Source organism: Eublepharis macularius, chromosome 12, assembly GCF_028583425.1.
Source record: "Eublepharis macularius isolate TG4126 chromosome 12, MPM_Emac_v1.0, whole genome shotgun sequence".
NCBI classification, from domain to species: Eukaryota; Metazoa; Chordata; class Lepidosauria; order Squamata; family Eublepharidae; genus Eublepharis; species Eublepharis macularius.
Genome location: NC_072801.1, coordinates 69,893,291 through 69,911,030, shown reverse-complemented (window position 1 = coordinate 69,911,030; position 17,740 = coordinate 69,893,291). Strand labels below are relative to the sequence as shown.

The 17,740-nt window shown below is 50.0% G+C and overlaps 1 protein-coding gene across 1 annotated transcript; it reads right to left on the bottom strand.

Annotated features, from left to right (window-relative positions):
- Window positions 1–3,128: 3,128 nt before the first annotated feature.
- On the bottom strand, window positions 3,129–12,700 carry LOC129339718 (vomeronasal type-2 receptor 26-like). Its single transcript, XM_054994301.1, has 5 exons — window positions 12,539–12,700; window positions 8,466–9,326; window positions 7,068–7,298; window positions 5,193–5,319; window positions 3,129–4,033 (listed from the first exon to the last, which is right to left on the bottom strand). Exons 1-5 carry the CDS (start codon window positions 12,698–12,700, stop codon window positions 3,129–3,131), a joined length of 2,286 nt encoding a protein of 761 aa, XP_054850276.1.
- Between the last annotated feature and the right edge of the window lie 5,040 nt (window positions 12,701–17,740).

Below are 17,740 nucleotides of genomic sequence, written 5' to 3'. Positions count from 1 at the left end.
AAAAGAAGAAGGGTTATATCTTCTTAGGAGAAGAAGATGGATTCTTGCCCAATATCTAAGGTGGGGGGGTTGGCTTTGAGGAAGACCCCAGATTTATTGTGAAGGAGAAACAGTTTTAAACTAAAAAAATTAAAGGAAGAACTGGGTGATCCCAGGTGACAATCAGGTGTGGAGTGGAAAGGAAAGAGGGGCAGAGACTGAGACTACTGAAAAAAGTCCCTGGAGCAGGTACTGACCACAAAGTATTGGGTTTCTAGGACTATTTGTTCTGGGAGCAATGTTTTGTAAAGGAGGAGCTATTTCCCATCCTCTCTGTCTCTGCTGCCTTTCTTGCCAACTGGGACACCAAGAGGCTTACATCCTTATCCCCTCTGCCATTTTTTCCTCACAACAACCCCTAAATCACACAGGCCTTCAAAGGGCAGGGAAGCTGTTAAACCTCCCCAGTTTTGTTACAGAGAGGATATTTTCCACACTCTCATTCTGTGCTGTCTGTGCTTTCCATTCTTCTTATGAGTGAAGCATTGCAAATACAAAAGGGTTTTTGCAGACCTAATCTGTGCAAGGGTGGACAATGCCTCTATTTTTGGCACTGAAGTCCCACCATCGAATTGATGCTGGTTGACAATTGTGAAAATCCAGGTTTTGTTTTCTGACAGGTTATGCCTGCCGTGGACAACTTCAGCTTCCATTGCAAATGGTGTGCATGTGTGTGAGGGGAAGGTCTTCAGGAGATAACCTGGGCCAAGTTGTTCCAATTCCTTTCATTTTTGGCACTGCAACTCCCTCATCATCCTGAAATTGGTGGCCAAATGCCAAACTCTTGGATGAGTTCGGTCTTCGACTATTGGGTTCCATTCCAATAGTGAGGGGAGATCTGGTGACAATGTGGGCCACGATATTCATGTTCCCTCTGTTTGGGCCCTTCACCAACACCAAGCACCACAGCTCCTATGATAATTCTGAAAATCAGAAGACAGTTTTTAGGCACCTAGCTTTATTATCAGATGAGTAATGCCTGTCACGGTATACCACAGTATACCAAAGCAAAAAGTGACATGGATTGCTGTTTCCCGAGATTCCATAATCCAGGATGTTTTGATGCCCTTTGTGTTTGGCACTACAACTCATACAATAATGCTGAAGCTGGGGACAGATTTAATTCTTCAATGAGTTATGCCTGCCACAGACAATGTTATTTTCCTTTGCAAATTGCACGGGGGGAGTGGAGCTCTTGAATCACACTGTTTCAATTCCTTTGTTGAGAGTATTGGAGCTCCCACAAACATCCTGGAGCTAGTAGTCAGTTTGGAGGTTTCTAGCTTTTTTTCAGATGAGTTATGCTTGCCTGATTTAGTCATCATGGGTTCCAATAGGAAATGCAGAGAGTAGAGTCGTCTGAGGATTGCATGGCCCAGAATATTCTGATTCTCATCATGTTTGGTAGCACAACTCACACAGTCATCCTTGAGCTGGAGGATTTGAGTCCAGTGGAATCTTAGAGATGGAGAAGTTTTTTTAAAAAAATATGATGGACCCCCCCCCTTCACTCCCCATTGTAAGACAGATTCTCCCACTAAAATTCAGTTTGCCTGCTTTTGCTGAGCAGCCCCAAGTAGCATGTTAATTCTTGTGGATTGACAGGCTGTTTGTCCCACCCTGACAGTCAGAGATAATTTAGGCTTTTTTAGCCCAGCCTATTGGAATATATGTGTGTTGCAAGGTCTGACATTCAGTCATTATGGGGTTAATGTGTTTACCTACCATGCTATTGTTTAGATTGACCTGGAAGAGAACTTGGCACAAAGTCAATAGCCTAGAAGCCCAAGAAACTGAAGGGTTTTTGTAAACTGCTATTGGTCAGGTGATTTTCTTTCAAGGTCAAGAAGACAGAGGAAGAATCTCTGTTCCTATCTATTTCTTTTTCTGTACTCGTGGTTAGCAAGATGTAGCTTTAAGCTTTGTTCTTTTGTAGCAATCCTGTGTACCTTTTTCCTTTAGAAGTAAATGATTTTGAAAGCAAACTGATGACTCTATTGATTCAAGTTTCATTGCACCTCTGATTTTAAACTATTTCCCTACACAGCCCAGGAACTAGATGGGGAGAAGGAGCCCTCTTCCTTTTCGTTGGACATGGCACTGGAGACTGTATAAAGTTCAAAGGAAATTTATTTAACAACTTAATTTCATGGTCTGAGTCATTTTCACAGTCAGAGTCGTTCAAAGGTGGAATGAGCTGCCTAAGAAGGTGGTGAGCTCCCCTTCACTGGCAGTTTTCAAGAAGAGGCTGGATGAATATTTGTCAGAGATGCTTTATGCTCATCCTGCACTGGGCATGGGGTTGGACTAGAAGGTCTGTATGGCCCCTTCCAGCTCCATGTTTTTATGATCAGTCAGGGATTGGATGAGTGTAGTCAGGGAATGAGTGTGTTGAAGTAGTTTTGTTGATGGTACAGAATACACTTGGAGTAACAGGCAAAATTGTGTTCTTGAAGCTTAGTTTCTTATATTCTTGGTTCTTACCAGGAAGAGGTTTTTTACTTAATATTTTAGTTACAGCAACAATGTTTCTTCACAGAGCTTTCTATGACAGCTCAGGTTTCCTGAAGTTAGTTTAAAACTGTTTTCCCTTCACAATAAATCTGGGGTCTTCCTCAAAGCCAACCCCCCCACCTTAGATATTGGGCAAGAATCCATCTTCTTCTCCTAAGAAGATATAACCCTTCTTCTTTTGGCTTGAAAGGGAGTTTAAACTAGTACCCAATTATTCTTGCTAAATCAGACTCCCATTTCTATGGTCTTTGTGTTAAGTGGGCTTCAACTTCTGCTGACATTTATACTGAGAATTCTTAATTTGAATTCTTCTTCAGGACAGTGATGTTACAGTAAAGGCAAAAGTTTCCTCTTTCCTCACTCCAGAAGGTGACCTTCCTAGTCAGAGTCTCTCACAAGCTGTCTATTCCAAGCAAGAGTTAACTCTTTCCCTCCCAGCTCTCTTATTGCCACACTTAGAAAATCTGCAATTGCCTTATTTCTGCATAACTTATGCGTGCCACAGAAAGATGGAAGGACAGACACAGAGATGGATACTTTATGACAAATCACAGCTGTTACCATAGTTTTTCACATTATTGGCCTTTTCTTCTAATCAACTGATCCCTGTTATTCAACTCAGGCCTGAGAATAATAATGTAACATTTAGGGGCAAAGATACAGCCCAGCAGCCCAGCACTGGAGGCTAAGATGGAGAAGATCTCCACTGCCACCATGAATTTTCCCTTGGTGCTCAGGTAGGTCAGAACAAAAGACACCCAGACACTGCAAAAGACCAATAGGCTGAAAGTGATGAATTTGGCTTCATTGAAACTGTCCGGTAACTTCTTGGCAAGGAAAGCCACCACAAAGCTAACAAGGGCCAGCAAGCCCATGTAGCCCAAAATGCAGTAAAACATGGCAACAGAGCCCACATTGCATTCCAAGACAACGGATTCAGTCTGTGAGTGCATGTCGACATCTGGGAATGGGGGAGAAGTTGCCAGCCACGTACAACAAATGGCTGCTTGGGAAAGGGAGCAGGAAATCACAATAGCATTGCCCACTCTTTTCCCCACCCACTTTCTCATGCTGCTTCCGGGCTGGATGCTCAAGAAAGCCAGAATCACTGTGATCGTTTTTGCTAGCACGCAAGAAACGGCAACTGAGAAGACCATGCCAAAAATGCTTTGTTGGAGGAGACAGGACACCCGTGCTGGCTGACCAATGAATAGCAAAGCAGAAAGGAAGCAAAGGAGGAGGCAGATGAGGAGACAGTAAGTGAGGTCCCTGTTGTTGGCTCTGACAATGGGGGTGCTGTGATGCTTGATAAAGACTCCGAGCATCCAACCAGTAGTGAGAGAACTAAAAACAACAAAAGCTACTAAAGTGATCCCCAAGGGCTCTTCGTAAGATAAGAAAGTAATTTCTTTGGGAATGCACTGGTCTTGTCCCCTGTTTGGGTAGTGATCTTCTCTGCAAGTGATGCAGTCATCCATGTCTGTAAAAGAGAGGAAGGGGGGGGGGAGAGAAGGAGGGATAGTTTCAGCATTTCTCATGTCCCACAGAATTTGTGTTTTGTTCTCTAATTATCCTCATCTGTATGAGATTGTGGGAGCTAGGCTTGGCCAGAGGTAGGCAGAAAATAGCTTTGTTTTATTCTCCTAATGAAATACTTCAATTCTGTTGCAGATACTGAATTATTCTGTTTTTTAAAAAAGAGTCAATCTTAGGTTGTTAGACGCACAGTCTAATGAAAGGATGCTAAACTTAGAGAAAACAACCTGCCCAAGGTCATCCTGTAGAGCAGCAATGTATTTGTCCACCGGTATCTGACACCATCAAAGCTACAAAAATGGGACATGGGGCTTGACTCTCTGAAAACTATCAGTACTCCTGATACAGTGGGATTCAGGTACCGGGCAGGGGGAAGACTCTGCTCACTCTGCATCAGTGTCATCTACCTCCACTTTATGACCAGTTCCAGAGAGGTAGTGTAATATAGAGGGTGATGTATAAGAGAAGGGTCTGTGAGATCCACTCGGCCATGCAAGCTTACTGGGTGACCATGGGCCCATCACCCACTCTCTCAGTTGAATCGATCCACAGATTTCTTGTGAGGATGAAGTAGAGAAGGTGGGAACAATTTCACAAGCCTGTTTCAGTGTCAGTGGGGGTAGGAATTGGCATATCAATATCTTCTAATAATGGCTATGGTTACTTAAATTTACTAACAACTAACAGGTATGGTTTCCTCCTCTTCTATGATTCTTATGTGTGGGCTTTGATCTGTTGCCCTGGTAATAGATTTAGTTTCTTTAGAGATAACAATATGTGGAAACATTAATGTAACCAACAGAACACATAAAGAACCAAGTACATTTTCAATAAAAGCCATATTGTAATATGGTTTGTGTCATCAATAACCCAAAGCATATTTTGTACTCAGTCACCAGTGTGTATTCTGATTCCATCAGTGATATGTTTGCCATAATATATATCATCATATTTCAAGCAATATGCATTCAAGTTCATTTTTAAAAATATGTTTATTTCATCTGTAACTTGTCCTTTTCTCCAATGGGCACCCCGAGCTCCTTTCACTGTCTTCTTCCTCCATCTAAGTTTCGAAGCTGAGTATTGCACTCCAGATATCTTACTCTGCTTGTTGGAAATCTTCCCTTCTGGACATGGGACACAATCATAGCAGCAGAATGGCTCCCCTTCCTTCATTTTCTTCCTATGACCTAAGTGGCAACTTTCACTGCAGACAGAGAGAGGCTGTGTCTAAGGTATAAATGAGACAGGGAAAAAATCAGAAAGTAATAGATCTAAAATTACGTTTTTGGTTGTTTTTCCAAATTATCAATATCCCAAGACCTTGGTGTTTTCCACACGGTTCCTGTATTCCCACGAGTTCTGTACCTGCAAGGGAGTCATGAAAAGCTGAAATGGTTTCTGTCCATTTCCCCCGTTTCTCATTTCATGATTTTTTAAAGCTGCTGCCCGGTTGCTGTTGGTGTGTGTTCTGTCTGTGAAGAATCAAAAGCTCCTGTTTTGCTACCCACCCACCCCCCACGGCTTCCTTTCACCAGAAGCTGATTGATCTCTCCGCCGGTAACCACCCCCACCCTCCATAGCTCTCTGAATTCCCTTTCTGCCATTTTTATCAATAAAGTGAGGTAAAGGTCATAAGGCTTCTTCTCTGTTAGCTTCCTTCCTCACAGGTTTGCACAAACACTCTTTTTTTTTCCATGCCAGGAACAAGTCCTAATGTTGTTGCTTATCCACTGCCTGCTTTAAAAAGCAAGAAAGAGTTAAATGGCTGCTCTTCCTTTCCTCCCTCCTGGTTGTTTCAGGCTTCTCCCAATGCCAAAGAGAAAAAAACAACCATTTCGTTTTGGAAACAAAGCTGCAGGGAAACTGCTACATGTTTGCCCCCAGATATCTGCCACCAATTGCCTCTCCAGGGCCCCTGGGACACTCCATTTTTTTCAAATTTGGGAGAGAGGGATGTATTCCAACATTGCAATGTTACCACACATGTGAAATAATGATAATGATAATGATAATGATAATGATTGATGTCAGCTCCAGCCTCCACAAAATGCACCTTGAAACAGACACAACTTCAGCAGACACCAAACTTCATCGAGGTTGCACAGTGCAGAATGATGGGCCCCAAAACCATTTCAGCACCGATCAGCATATATGCTGAGCATCGCTGGCTTAAAGTATGCCATGTAGAATGGGCCATTAACTTCTCATCTGTGCTGTGTAGTATGTTTGATTCATTCACTACCAAGCACTGTAAGTTTATTACTTCTTCATGACTCGTTCAAGTTATGAAAATGATGAAGGATTTAGCCTGTGTGGTCTAACTCTGGTTTTCAATATTTCTATAGACTAGATGGTATTGCATAGGAATGGTGGCACATGGGAAGAGACCTCAGGGGGATGTGATGCTATAGAGTCTACCCTTTGAAGCTGCCATTTTCCCCACTAGAACTAATCTCTGCAGACTGGAAACTCTACACCCCACCTGGCGATTGGTAACCCTATTTAAAGAATTGAAATGTTTGAATACTCTTCTGGGCTTTTTTAAAAGTGCACATAGAAAAGTATCATGTCAGAACATATTAATCAGTCCTCTATCTAGATCACAGTTAGTTCACAAAATGTAAGTGTCACTCTCAAATATAAGAAACAGAAAAACAGACAGACAGACTTTGGATTGTTTGCACCTTGATTTTACACTCTCTCACACTTGTAAAGCACCAAGCCACAGGGCCCATGAGCTCCACCATAAACTTTGGTCAAGGGGGGAAAGGATATTTAGAGAGGAGATGCAGAAAAATAGGTTTGTGACCTTGAGTCTTTTTCTGCCTGCTCTATATTGACCCATATTGTCCTATATTTTCAAAAAGAGTACTCAACTTGGCTCCTTTTCAAAAAGCAATGTGGCACCACTTTGCATGTTAGCATAAGATGTTTTCTGTAAAGGAGCTTTCCCAGATTGCATAGACATGTCCTACCTGGTTAAACCAGCTGTTCCACATGATGTCATCTTCGCTAAGAGTAAGCCCTTCTTGCTCTGCAGGAGCTTCTGGATTAAACTCTCCAATTTTCACTTTAAAAAATGATTGATTTGGGAAAGCTAGCCAGTTAATTACATCATACCCTGTTACTAATTCTCCACTGGTATCAAATGAAATTTCATCCCCAGCACTGTTATTAAAGGAGATCCTTCTTAGAAAGTGGTGAAGCTAGAATGAAAAGGGATACAAAAATGGCAATCGGATCTTCATGGGAAAAAAGATATTAAAGAAAAAGTCCTCGCAATGAAAAGAATATCTGGGATATTGTCAGTCTATGGAATTCAAGTTACTCTGATTTCATCTCCCACCCCTTGCTGCAAGAACTCCAAGGCCTCTTGAGTCAAAAGGTTCTTTATTGAAAGATTATATTCAAAATATAGGTGTCCATAGTAAACCCAAAGGCAAGGAAGCTTTTTTTACATTGGTAATTGGATGGGAGACCACCAACGAAGACACTGCAGAGGAAGGCAATGACAAACCATCTCTGCTTCTCAGTTGCCTTGAAAGTTCTTAGATGGCTTCACCATTTGTGACTTGAAGGTACTATACATGCACACAATAATTGTGTCTTAATAAAGTTTTTAAAAAAGACCTAGTAAATATTTTTGTTGTCTAATTTTATTCTTTATTATTGTACAGGAGGTATTGTAATGGAGATATTGCACACATTCAGATTTTCCTCTTTTTATATGTATTGATTTCAAGAGGAAATGTATTTCCTAGTTGTACCTTTTGTACACAAAAGTGGGAGGAAATGGATAAGGATTGTACCCGGAACGATGGGCTCTTTCTGAAGAGGAAGGATTCTTGAGGAAGAAGGGAGCTGTGCTTAGCACCAGAGGCATGGTAGAATTCAACCCTTAAATTCCACACCAGGACTACGAGAGATATTCCTCATAGAGAAATACTACAAGTGATTCCTATGTTGGGAAACTGCAACTAAACCATTAGCAGTGAGCTCATGCCTAAGCAGGAGAGCAGCACCACCAATTTGTGCATAATTATTTCCATTACACCCACCAGTCTTCCCTTTGATCTGCTTGCAGTTATGAGACTTTGCAGTGGCAGCAGAGGTTAGCCTGATCTTGTCAAATCTCAGAAGCTAATCAGGGTCAGCCTTGGCTTGTAATTGATGGGAGACCTCCAACAAAGACAAGGGTTGCAGAGGCAGGCAATGGCAAACCACCTCTGTTAGTCTCTTGCCATGAAAACTGCATTGGAGTCACCATAAGTTAGCTTTGACTTGATGGCACTCTCCACCGTCACAATCGGGAGAGATTCTATTCTATTCCATTCCCCTTAAACATGATTTTTTTTTTTACTTTAGATAATTACCTGCCATGATGTTTGTCTTAAGAGGTTACATTTCTTCTTCTGCACTATTCTTCTATATCTGTAAAGGGATGACTGGAGAAGATGCAAAGCATGAGCCACAGCATAGACAGCATTGTAGATACTGTAGCTGCGGCCAGTCATATTCATTTCAAAGACATCTCCAGGCAGGCTGTCCAGCTTCTCCTCCCAAGTGCATGTTTGATCAAAACCCTTGTCCAAAGGGGAATCTGGGAACTGACAGAGGAATGCCTGTTCCCAGAATTCCCTGATGAAGTCATTTCCTTTAGTCCAAAGAGTCTGCCTGTTCTGAAGAAATTGCTGGAATCCTGGTGGTTTGTTTTTGTGAACTGCGAAGGATATAGCACCATGAAAGAACTGTAGGTCCCACTTTCTTTGATAATAATATGATGCTACATCCAATTGAATTGTCATAGTATACACTTTGCCTTTAGGCATTGCTTGTGAGTATCCTAACTCTGAAAATTTAATAGACCATCTGATATACGAGAGAGACCCAGTATCTCCATAAAAGATAACTGCTTTGGCTTTACTCTTTATCATAATACCAAATATTTTCCATGCATATTTTATTGCTTCAAAATAATATTCTGCCGTATACACATGGACAATTTTTTCTCTGAAGGCCACACAGATGCCATTCTGCGAAAAGAGAGGAAGCATGTCTTGTTGAAAGCTGTCTCCACATTCATTGTCCACAGCAATGAGGCCAATCCATGTCCACCCGAAGTGCAGAATTAAGTGAAGAAGCCCTTTGTATTGCTGAGCTTCATTTGGGATCATCCGATAGAAAGAAAGTTCTGATAATTTTTCATTCACGGCTGAAGTGGAGCCATAGGTGAGCTAAAGGAAAACAGCATTGGGAGGGAAAGGTAGATACTGAGGTTGAAAAGTTCCCCAAATTACTTCCATTGTCCAGAATGAATTGTATTCTGCAAATGTTCCCACCTTCCGGATTGGTTGCTAGTAGAAAAACATGTATAATGTGTGCTTTACTTTGTGCTCATTTATGGAGAGGAAATGAAAGTGGCTAAATTTGCTGGGAATGTGAAAGGCATGAAGGTGACCTAGATGGACATCACTGATTAATAGAGTCTTATTACTCCAGAAAGCCTGAACTTCAATAAGTGTTGAATTCAGTGTGTTTATTCTTAAACAAGGTGCTCATAACAATGTTTGCCACCTTGAGGATCCTATTCTGCTGATGGGTGGCATAGATATGTTTTATAGAGGTAATAAATAGGAAATTTACAAATTAAAACATCCGTCTTCGTGTTGTAAAAACACCATGGTTTTCAGAGAGGTTTACAGCCAGGAAGCGCGGGCGCCCGACTTACCGGGAGCCTGGTTTGCTGCCGGGAGGCGCGGAGGCAGGGCAGGCGCGGCGGCCGGGATGCTGGCTGACTCGGTCTCAGCCGGGCAGCCAGCATCCAATCAGTTTGAATTCCGGCCGGCCAATCAGCCGGCCGGGGGGCGGGGCCGGGCCAGCCGGCGGACCTCGGGGAGGCAGTCTCCCCTCTGGTCCGCCTGCTGGGTATTTATTTAGGGCCCGGCCCGGCCCCAGTTCACTCGGCTCGGGCGGCGAAGGAGAGAGGAGCAGCGAGGAGAGACGAGCGGCAGCGAGACGGCGGAGAGAGGAAGCGAGCAGCGGGGGACCGGCGGCACGGAGGCTGAGGCTGGGGAGGTTTAGCTGAGCCTCCCCTTTCGACGCCCGGCTCAACTGCCGCCCGGCTCTCGGGCTCCTTGGCTCTCCGCTGCATCAGCATCTGGCCTGCAGCCTCGCAGGCCGGGCTCCCTGCCCCTCCTGTGAGCACAGGGCAGGTGGGAGCGCCGTGGTTGGGGCTCGGGGCAGAGCTGAGCCCAGGCCCCACCGCGGTGAAGACAGCCAACGAGGAAGGGAAGGCCGCGGGCTGCGACGCGCACAGCCATTCGACAGCCTCTTGTTGCTCCCTGCCCCTCTGTTAGCCAGGGCAAAGGAGCGGCGGAACCTCCCCCAACGGAAGGCACTGCAGGCCGGGGCATGGCTCCATCCAGACAGGCTGGAGGGCCGGGGAAGAAGGCCCGGGGAGGGGGGAAGTCCCCACCACAGCCCCCCAGGGCCAGCTCCAGGGGGGCCGCCGGTAGCAAGGGCAAGAAGGGCCCCGGGGGCGGGAAACCCAAGAAGACGGCCGGGGGCCAGGGGAGGAAGCCCGACACCGGGAGAGGCCGGCAGCAGGTACCTTCAAAGGGTTCCTCCCCCTCCACAGAGCTCCCCCACACCGCGGCATCCAGAGGGGGTAGGGGGCAGGCGAGGGAAGCCCGCCCCAGGCTTCCACCCAAGAGGAAAGGCACAGAGCAAGGAGGGAGGGCAGCTGAGGATAGCACAGCCTCCTCCCTCCAGAGTATCAGCCGCACATTGGAGTTGCTCTCAGCCAGGGTGGAGAGCCTGGGGAACTCCGGGCCTGGGGGAGCCGCGCCTCCCCCAGGGCCTGTCGAGGTCCTCTCTAGCAGGCGCAGGAAGAAAAGGAGTAGTGGCTCTGCCAGAAGGCACCAAGGGGAGGGGTCATCAAGCTCCAGCTCCAGGAGCTCCAGCCGCAGGCGGCGCCCCTCCGCCAAGAGAAGGAAGGCCCCCAGAAAGTCGAGCCGACGCCACCGGCACCAGGAGGAGTCAGACAGCGATGGATCCACAGGTGAGTCCTCATCTGATTCTGAGTGCGGCGGGGCGGGCTACTGGGAGGCAGGGGCCGCCATCCCCGGGATCCCAGGCTGGGCCTCGCGGCGTAGGGACTCATCTGGCGGTGGGGACTCCCGGGAGGTGTGGAGGGCAGATGACAACGAGACATCCCCCCTCCCCTCTAGGTCCTTCACGGACGATGAGGACCCCCCGGGGATCCACTTATCTCGTAAGGCCCGGGAGAGAATCCTGAACGGGTTCTACGTGGATGTTTTCTCCCTCCTCAGGCCGGAGGCGGAGGATGGGAGAAGTGCCCCGTCTAGCAAACGGGACAAAAAGACCCCAAAGAGGGAGGCGGCTGAGCGCACCTTTAATAATTGGATGGAGGGGTTCACTGTATACATGGGGGTGGTGCAGTTAGCGTACCCGCTACGAGGGTGGCACCTGTCCAATCACCTGGGCAATGTCCTGCGGGCCCGGGCCCTGGCCGGGGAGGCGGCTGCCATGGACTATGATGAGGCCTTTCGTAAGAGGGCTTCCCACAACCCCAGGGCAAGGTGGGACCTCATCAGCCAGAAGCTCTGGCTCTGGCTGGTGGGTCCCCAAATGAAGGGGCGGGCTGAGCCTGCCCGGGTGGGACGCTGGTTCGGCCGGCGGGACAGGCCTCGCGGCCTCTGCTGGGAATTCAACCAGGGCAAGTGCCAGCGGTCCAAGTGCCGTTACGAGCACTGCTGCGAGTCATGCGGGGCCCCGCACCCCCGCCAGGCATGCCCCCGAGGATCGCAGACCACGGCTCCCTTTCGGGGGGGCCGGTCCTCCAATGGCGGTGCCCACAGGGACGGGGGATCGGGTTCCACCGCTGCTCACCAATCCAGCAACAGCACTAAATAGCCCGGCCTGCGGCGTGTTGGGGTTGGCCCCCACGCCTATCCGCTTGCATGCCCTCCGTCCCCTCCTAGCGCAATACCCCAACAGGCTAGCAGCAGCCTTTCTGCTGGAAGGCTTCTCCAAAGGCTTTCGGATCCCTTTCACAGGCCCCCGTGTGGCCACCTCCTCGGGCAACCTCAAGTCCGCAAGGGAGCTGCCAGAGGTGGTCGCTGCAAAAATCGCCAAGGAGGTGGGGGCTGGCCGGGTCTCCGGCCCTTTCTCCGCGCCCCCGCTTCCCAACCTCAGGGTTTCCCCACTGGGGGTGGTCCCCAAGAAGGCCCCAGGGGAGTTCAGACTTATACATCACCTGTCATACCCACGGGGTTCTTCAGTCAACGACTGCATCCCCCAGGAGCTTTGCTCAGTTAGATACGCCTCCTTTGATCAGGCGGTCCGCTTGGTCCAATCCTGCGGACGGGGGGCCCTCCTGGCCAAGTGTGATGTCCAATCCGCTTTCAGGCTACTTCCAGTTCACCCTCAGGACTTCTGCCTCCTGGGCTTCAAGTTCAGGGATCAATGGTACGTAGACAGGGCCATGCCCATGGGATGCTCCGTCGCCTGTGCCGCCTTTGAGGCGTTCAGCACCTTCTTGGAGTGGGCCGCCAAGGATCGCATGGGCTCCCCCCACATTACTCATTACCTCGATGACTTCCTGATCATGGCGCCCCCTGGTGGTCACACTTGTGCCATCCGGCTCAGGATCTTCCAGGACTTGGCCGGCGAATTGGGGGTCCCACTCGCCCCGGAAAAAACGGAGGGCCCCGCCTCCCGTCTCACTTACCTGGGGATTGAACTAGACTCCGAGGCAGGCCTTTCTCGCCTCCCTCCGGACAAGTTAGCCCGGCTGCGGGCCATCATTGAGGCCACGCTCGCCCGGGAGAAGTGCACTTTAAGGGACCTCCAGTCCATCCTCGGCCATCTTAACTTTGCCTGCAGGGTGGTCTCCCCGGGTCGGGCCTTCTGCGCTCGCCTGGCCAGGGCGTGCAGGGGGGCATCGGCACCGCACCATCATATACGGCTCACAAAGGGGATAAAGGAGGATCTCAGGGTCTGGGGGGAGTTCCTCTCCTATTACAACGGGGTTTCGCTGTGGCAAGTTGCCCTCTCTCCAGGCTCCGACTTGCAGGTGCAGTCGGATGCAGCGGGCAGCCTGGGGTTTGGGGTTTTCTTCAAAGGAAGGTGGTGCGCCCAGCGATGGCCCTCATCCTGGGCCAGCTCCGGGATCCTCAGGGACCTCACCTTCCTAGAGCTGTTTCCCATATTGGTCGCTGTCACTATCTGGCGGGAGGAGTTCAGGGACAAGCGGGTCCTCTTCTGGTGCGACAACCAGGCGTCAGTACAGGTGATTAACAAGCAGTCCTCTCGCTCTGAGCGGGTCATGCGGCTCATCCGGCGTTTTGTCCTATGCTGTCTTTCTGCTAACATCTCATTTTCAGCCCGGCACATTGCAGGTTTGGATAACAGCATGGCAGACGCGTTGTCTCGCTTCCAGATGGAGAGGTTCTTCTCGCTGGCACCGCAGGCGGCACGCACTCCCGACCCGTTCCCGGTGAACCTGTGGCAGATTGGCGAGACACCGTGACACAGGGAATCTTCAGCTCCGTGGCTCCCTCCACTCTGCGGGCCTATGCCAAGGCGGTGGCGCGCTTCCTCACCTTCGCTGAAGCGGCAGGGGAGCGGGGCCCCTGGCCGCCATCCAGGATCACGATCCTCCACTACTTGGCCCACCTGCGAGGATCTGGCTTCGCTCCAGGAACCATGCGGCGCGAGTTGTCAGCCATCTCTTTCGTCTGCCAGGCTGAGGGTTTCCCTGACCCATGTGGTGGTTTCCAGGCTCGCAGGGCCATTGAGGGGTGGGGGAGGATCTCCCCACGGGTACCTGACCAGCGCAGGCCCATCACCCTGCCCATCCTGCGGGCGATCCTGCGGGTGCTTCCAGACATTTGCTGGTCATCATATGAGGAGCGGCTCGTGCGCGTCGCCTTCACCCTGGCCTTCTTCGGGGCCTTCAGGGTCAGCGAGCTGGTGGCTGGGTCCCGCCGGGATGCTTCGGGCAGGGCCCTGGGCGTGGGGGATGTGGTTCTTTCCAGGCGCAGGGTCACCATTGTGGTCCGGCAATCCAAAACTGACCAGCGGGGCCGGGGGGCCTCCGTCACCTTGCGGGCCGCGCGTGAGCGGGCCATCTGTCCAGTTACGGCTGTCCAGTCCTTCCTGGCAGTCCGGCCTCCCCTCCCAGGCCCCTTCCTGGCGCACAGGGGGGGCTCCCCTCTCACACGCTACCAGTTCGCGGCCCTCCTGCGGTCCTGCCTTCAGGCGGCAGGGTTCCCGCCGGCGGATTTCGCATCCCACTCCTTCCGCATCGGCGCGGCCACGGTGGCGGCGGGCCTCGGGCTCCCCGCATCTGCCATCCAGCAGCTCGGCCGCTGGCGGTCCAGGGCCTTTCGCACCTACATTCGCCCTGCCCGGGCTCTCGCTCATTGAGTTTTTTGTTTATGCTTCATGTTTCAGGGCGGCGGAGGATTGTGTGGATTTGCGGCCACAGTATCGTGTATTGGGCTGGGAAGTACGCCACGTCTTCAGGATGGGGAAGACACCTTGGGCTGGACGACCGCATCGAAATTCGCTGGATCGGCTCCCGGGGCATGCTGTGGGAGGCGCTGGCTCCCACTTTGATTTGGAAGGCCCGCCAGGAGGGCCCACCCGACGCCTTGATTATCCAGCTGGGAGAAAACGACCTGGGCAGGCGGGAGGCTCCGGAGCTGAAACGGGCGATGTGCAGCGACCTGGGCTATCTAAGGGGGTTGTTCCCTCGGACTTTCTTCCTGTGGTCGGACTTGCTCCAGAGGCGCTGCTGGCGTTTTGCGCGCCACCCCGAGAAGGTTGACGGAATCCGGCAAAGGGTGGCCCGCGCCATGGGACATTACATCTCCGCTGCCGGGGGCCTGCTCATCCGGCACTCGGATATATCATTCCGCATGGAGGCATTGTTCCGACCAGATGGGGTGCACCTGTCCAGCTGGGGGCACGACATTTGGCTGCAGGACCTCAGGGATGGCCTGCTGGAGTGGTTGCGGCGGTAGGAGCTTTGGCGGGAGCCCCCCCCCCGGGGGGGGCTCTGGTGGCGGTTGGTCATTGGATCGGATCTCTTTTGGGGGAATCAGGGCCTCCGCCCTGGTTCCTGTAAGGGGATTCCCATAAGGAATCTTGGGGGTGAGTCACGGAGGTGCATGCCCAGCTCGGGGGCTGCCAGGCGGACTCACCACCAGGCGACAGGGGAATCATGCAGGGGTGTACACCCAGATGATCTCCCCCTTAATGCCGCTCCTTGGGTGCCCCCCCTCAGCTGGGGTCTGAGGGGGGAGGGTTCATCGGCTGGCAGGCGGGCCAGCCGATGCTTGGGGATCCGATCCATATGACTGCCTTCGCTCCTTACCTGTTGTTCGCAATAAAGTTGTGGCCTATTTTCACCCAGCCATTGTGTGGTCTCAGTTTGTCGCCAGCGCCTGCCATCCTCCGCGCCATCAGCCTAGGCTGCAAGCGCGGGCGCCCGACTTACCGGGAGCCTGGTTTGCTGCCGGGAGGCGCGGAGGCAGGGCAGGCGCGGCGGCCGGGATGCTGGCTGACTCGGTCTCAGCCGGGCAGCCAGCATCCAATCAGTTTGAATTCCGGCCGGCCAATCAGCCGGCCGGGGGGCGGGGCCGGGCCAGCCGGCGGACCTCGGGGAGGCAGTCTCCCCTCTGGTCCGCCTGCTGGGTATTTATTTAGGGCCCGGCCCGGCCCCAGTTCACTCGGCTCGGGCGGCGAATCCCACCCACCGCTCCCTTTCTTTCATTGCTTGTATGGTTTCTTCTTTGTCACAACTTTTGGCGGTTGGTCATTGGATCGGATCTCTTTTGGGGGAATCAGGGCCTCCGCCCTGGTTCCTGTAAGGGGATTCCCATAAGGAATCTTGGGGGTGAGTCACGGAGGTGCATGCCCAGCTCGGGGGCTGCCAGGCGGACTCACCACCAGGCGACAGGGGAATCATGCAGGGGTGTACACCCAGATGATCTCCCCCTTAATGCCGCTCCTTGGGTGCCCCCCCTCAGCTGGGGTCTGAGGGGGGAGGGTTCATCGGCTGGCAGGCGGGCCAGCCGATGCTTGGGGATCCGATCCATATGACTGCCTTCGCTCCTTACCTGTTGTTCGCAATAAAGTTGTGGCCTATTTTCACCCAGCCATTGTGTGGTCTCAGTTTGTCGCCAGCGCCTGCCATCCTCCGCGCCATCAGCCTAGGCTGCAAGTGATCATCCTCAGGAACTCTGTCCTCTTACTGCTCCAGAGATACTGCAGTTCAATTTGGAGGTGGACTGAAAGAGTCCAGCATTGACTACCATAGAAAAACGGTTGATAAAGGCAAAACTTATGGTTGTTTTGCATTTTCCAGGCTGTGACACTGAGAGATCTCTGTCTTTTGGTGCTACACCTCTGAAAATGCCAGTCACAGCTGCTGGTGAAATGTCAGGAACTACAATGTCAAGACCACGGCTATACTGCCCGGAAAATCCACAACAACCATCGTTTTCTGGCCGTGAAAGCCTTCGACCATAGATGGCAAAACTTACTTCATTGATTAGAGAGAAGACAATGTTCACTTACTGTTGAATGGACACCCATTAAAGACTTTTTATTTGAAACAGACAATAATGATTTGATGATTTGTGGATTTATGGACTAAAGAATTTGGATGTTAGGAAAAAAAAGAGATCTTTAACACAGAGTAAGAGAAAACTTGAAAATACTAGTATTTGTCAAGGAGACAAACCAGAAGCTTCCTTTTAGTTTATTTGATTTTTCTTTATTTATATATATATATATTTGTCTCTATGGTCTTTTTTGTTTCTCTGTTACTTTTTTGTGCAGTTGTATCTTTTTGTTTTTTTCTTATATGAAATTCTTAATAAAAAGGAACCTCTGTCCTACTGAGGGCCAAGCTACACATGACGAAAGACACTTGCCTGGCAAGTGGATTGAGTGGAGGGCAGGTGAACAGGGAGAAATACACTTGCCATTCAAGTGTCATTTGTCACTTGTAGCTTGGCCCTAAGACTCACCTCTTCATCTTGACTCAGCTTCTGTCTTTAGAGTACCCCTGTCCTGTGTCCAGCAACCGTGATAGAGAAACCGGAAGGAAATTTGCTATGTGGAAAGCCTGTCTTTTCTGTTTTATATTTGGCTGCTGCAGCAGCAACAGGAAAACCATACAAGATTGTCTGTGCTTAAAAAGAAGGGAGCTCTGATTCTCTAAAGCTTACAGCCTCAAAATCTAGTTAGTCTTTAAGCTGCCACTAGACTCAAATCCAGCTGTTTCACTGCAAACTAACATGGTTACCCACCTAAACCAGTAGGATGAAGAAAGGTGACCCATTGTGACACATATGCTGCATGAACTCAGAGAACTGGAGGAGGTGTAACTATGCAGTTGCTTAGCCAATAGCTCCTGGCTTTGGATCACAGTATTCCACAACAAGAAGAATGTGTCTGTTAAATGCTGCATGTTACAGCATTAAATTCTCATCGAGGCCTTTTAGGGGCCCCTTCTCTCTGCTTCCCCTGAGAATCCCCAGAGAACTTCCAACACACAACTTCACTCTTTATGGATACTACAGAGTTCCCCCTTTCTTCTTCTCCCTTCAGA

What these genes read in the sequence shown, in the direction of transcription:
- LOC129339718 (XM_054994301.1), bottom strand. Translation starts at nt 12,700, where the DNA reads ATGAGTAATGTGGGGGGAGCCCATGCGATCCTTGGCGGCCCACTCCAA. An exon ending in AGGAGGCAGAAGTCCTGAGG is followed by an intron (nt 9,327 to 12,538) that starts GTGAACTGGAAG and finishes GTTTTCCTTTAG; the next exon opens with CTCACCTATGGCTCCACTTC. An exon ending in GAAGATTTCCAACAAGCAGA is followed by an intron (nt 4,034 to 5,192) that starts GTAAGATATCTG and finishes TCTCTTTTACAG; the next exon opens with ACATGGATGACTGCATCACT.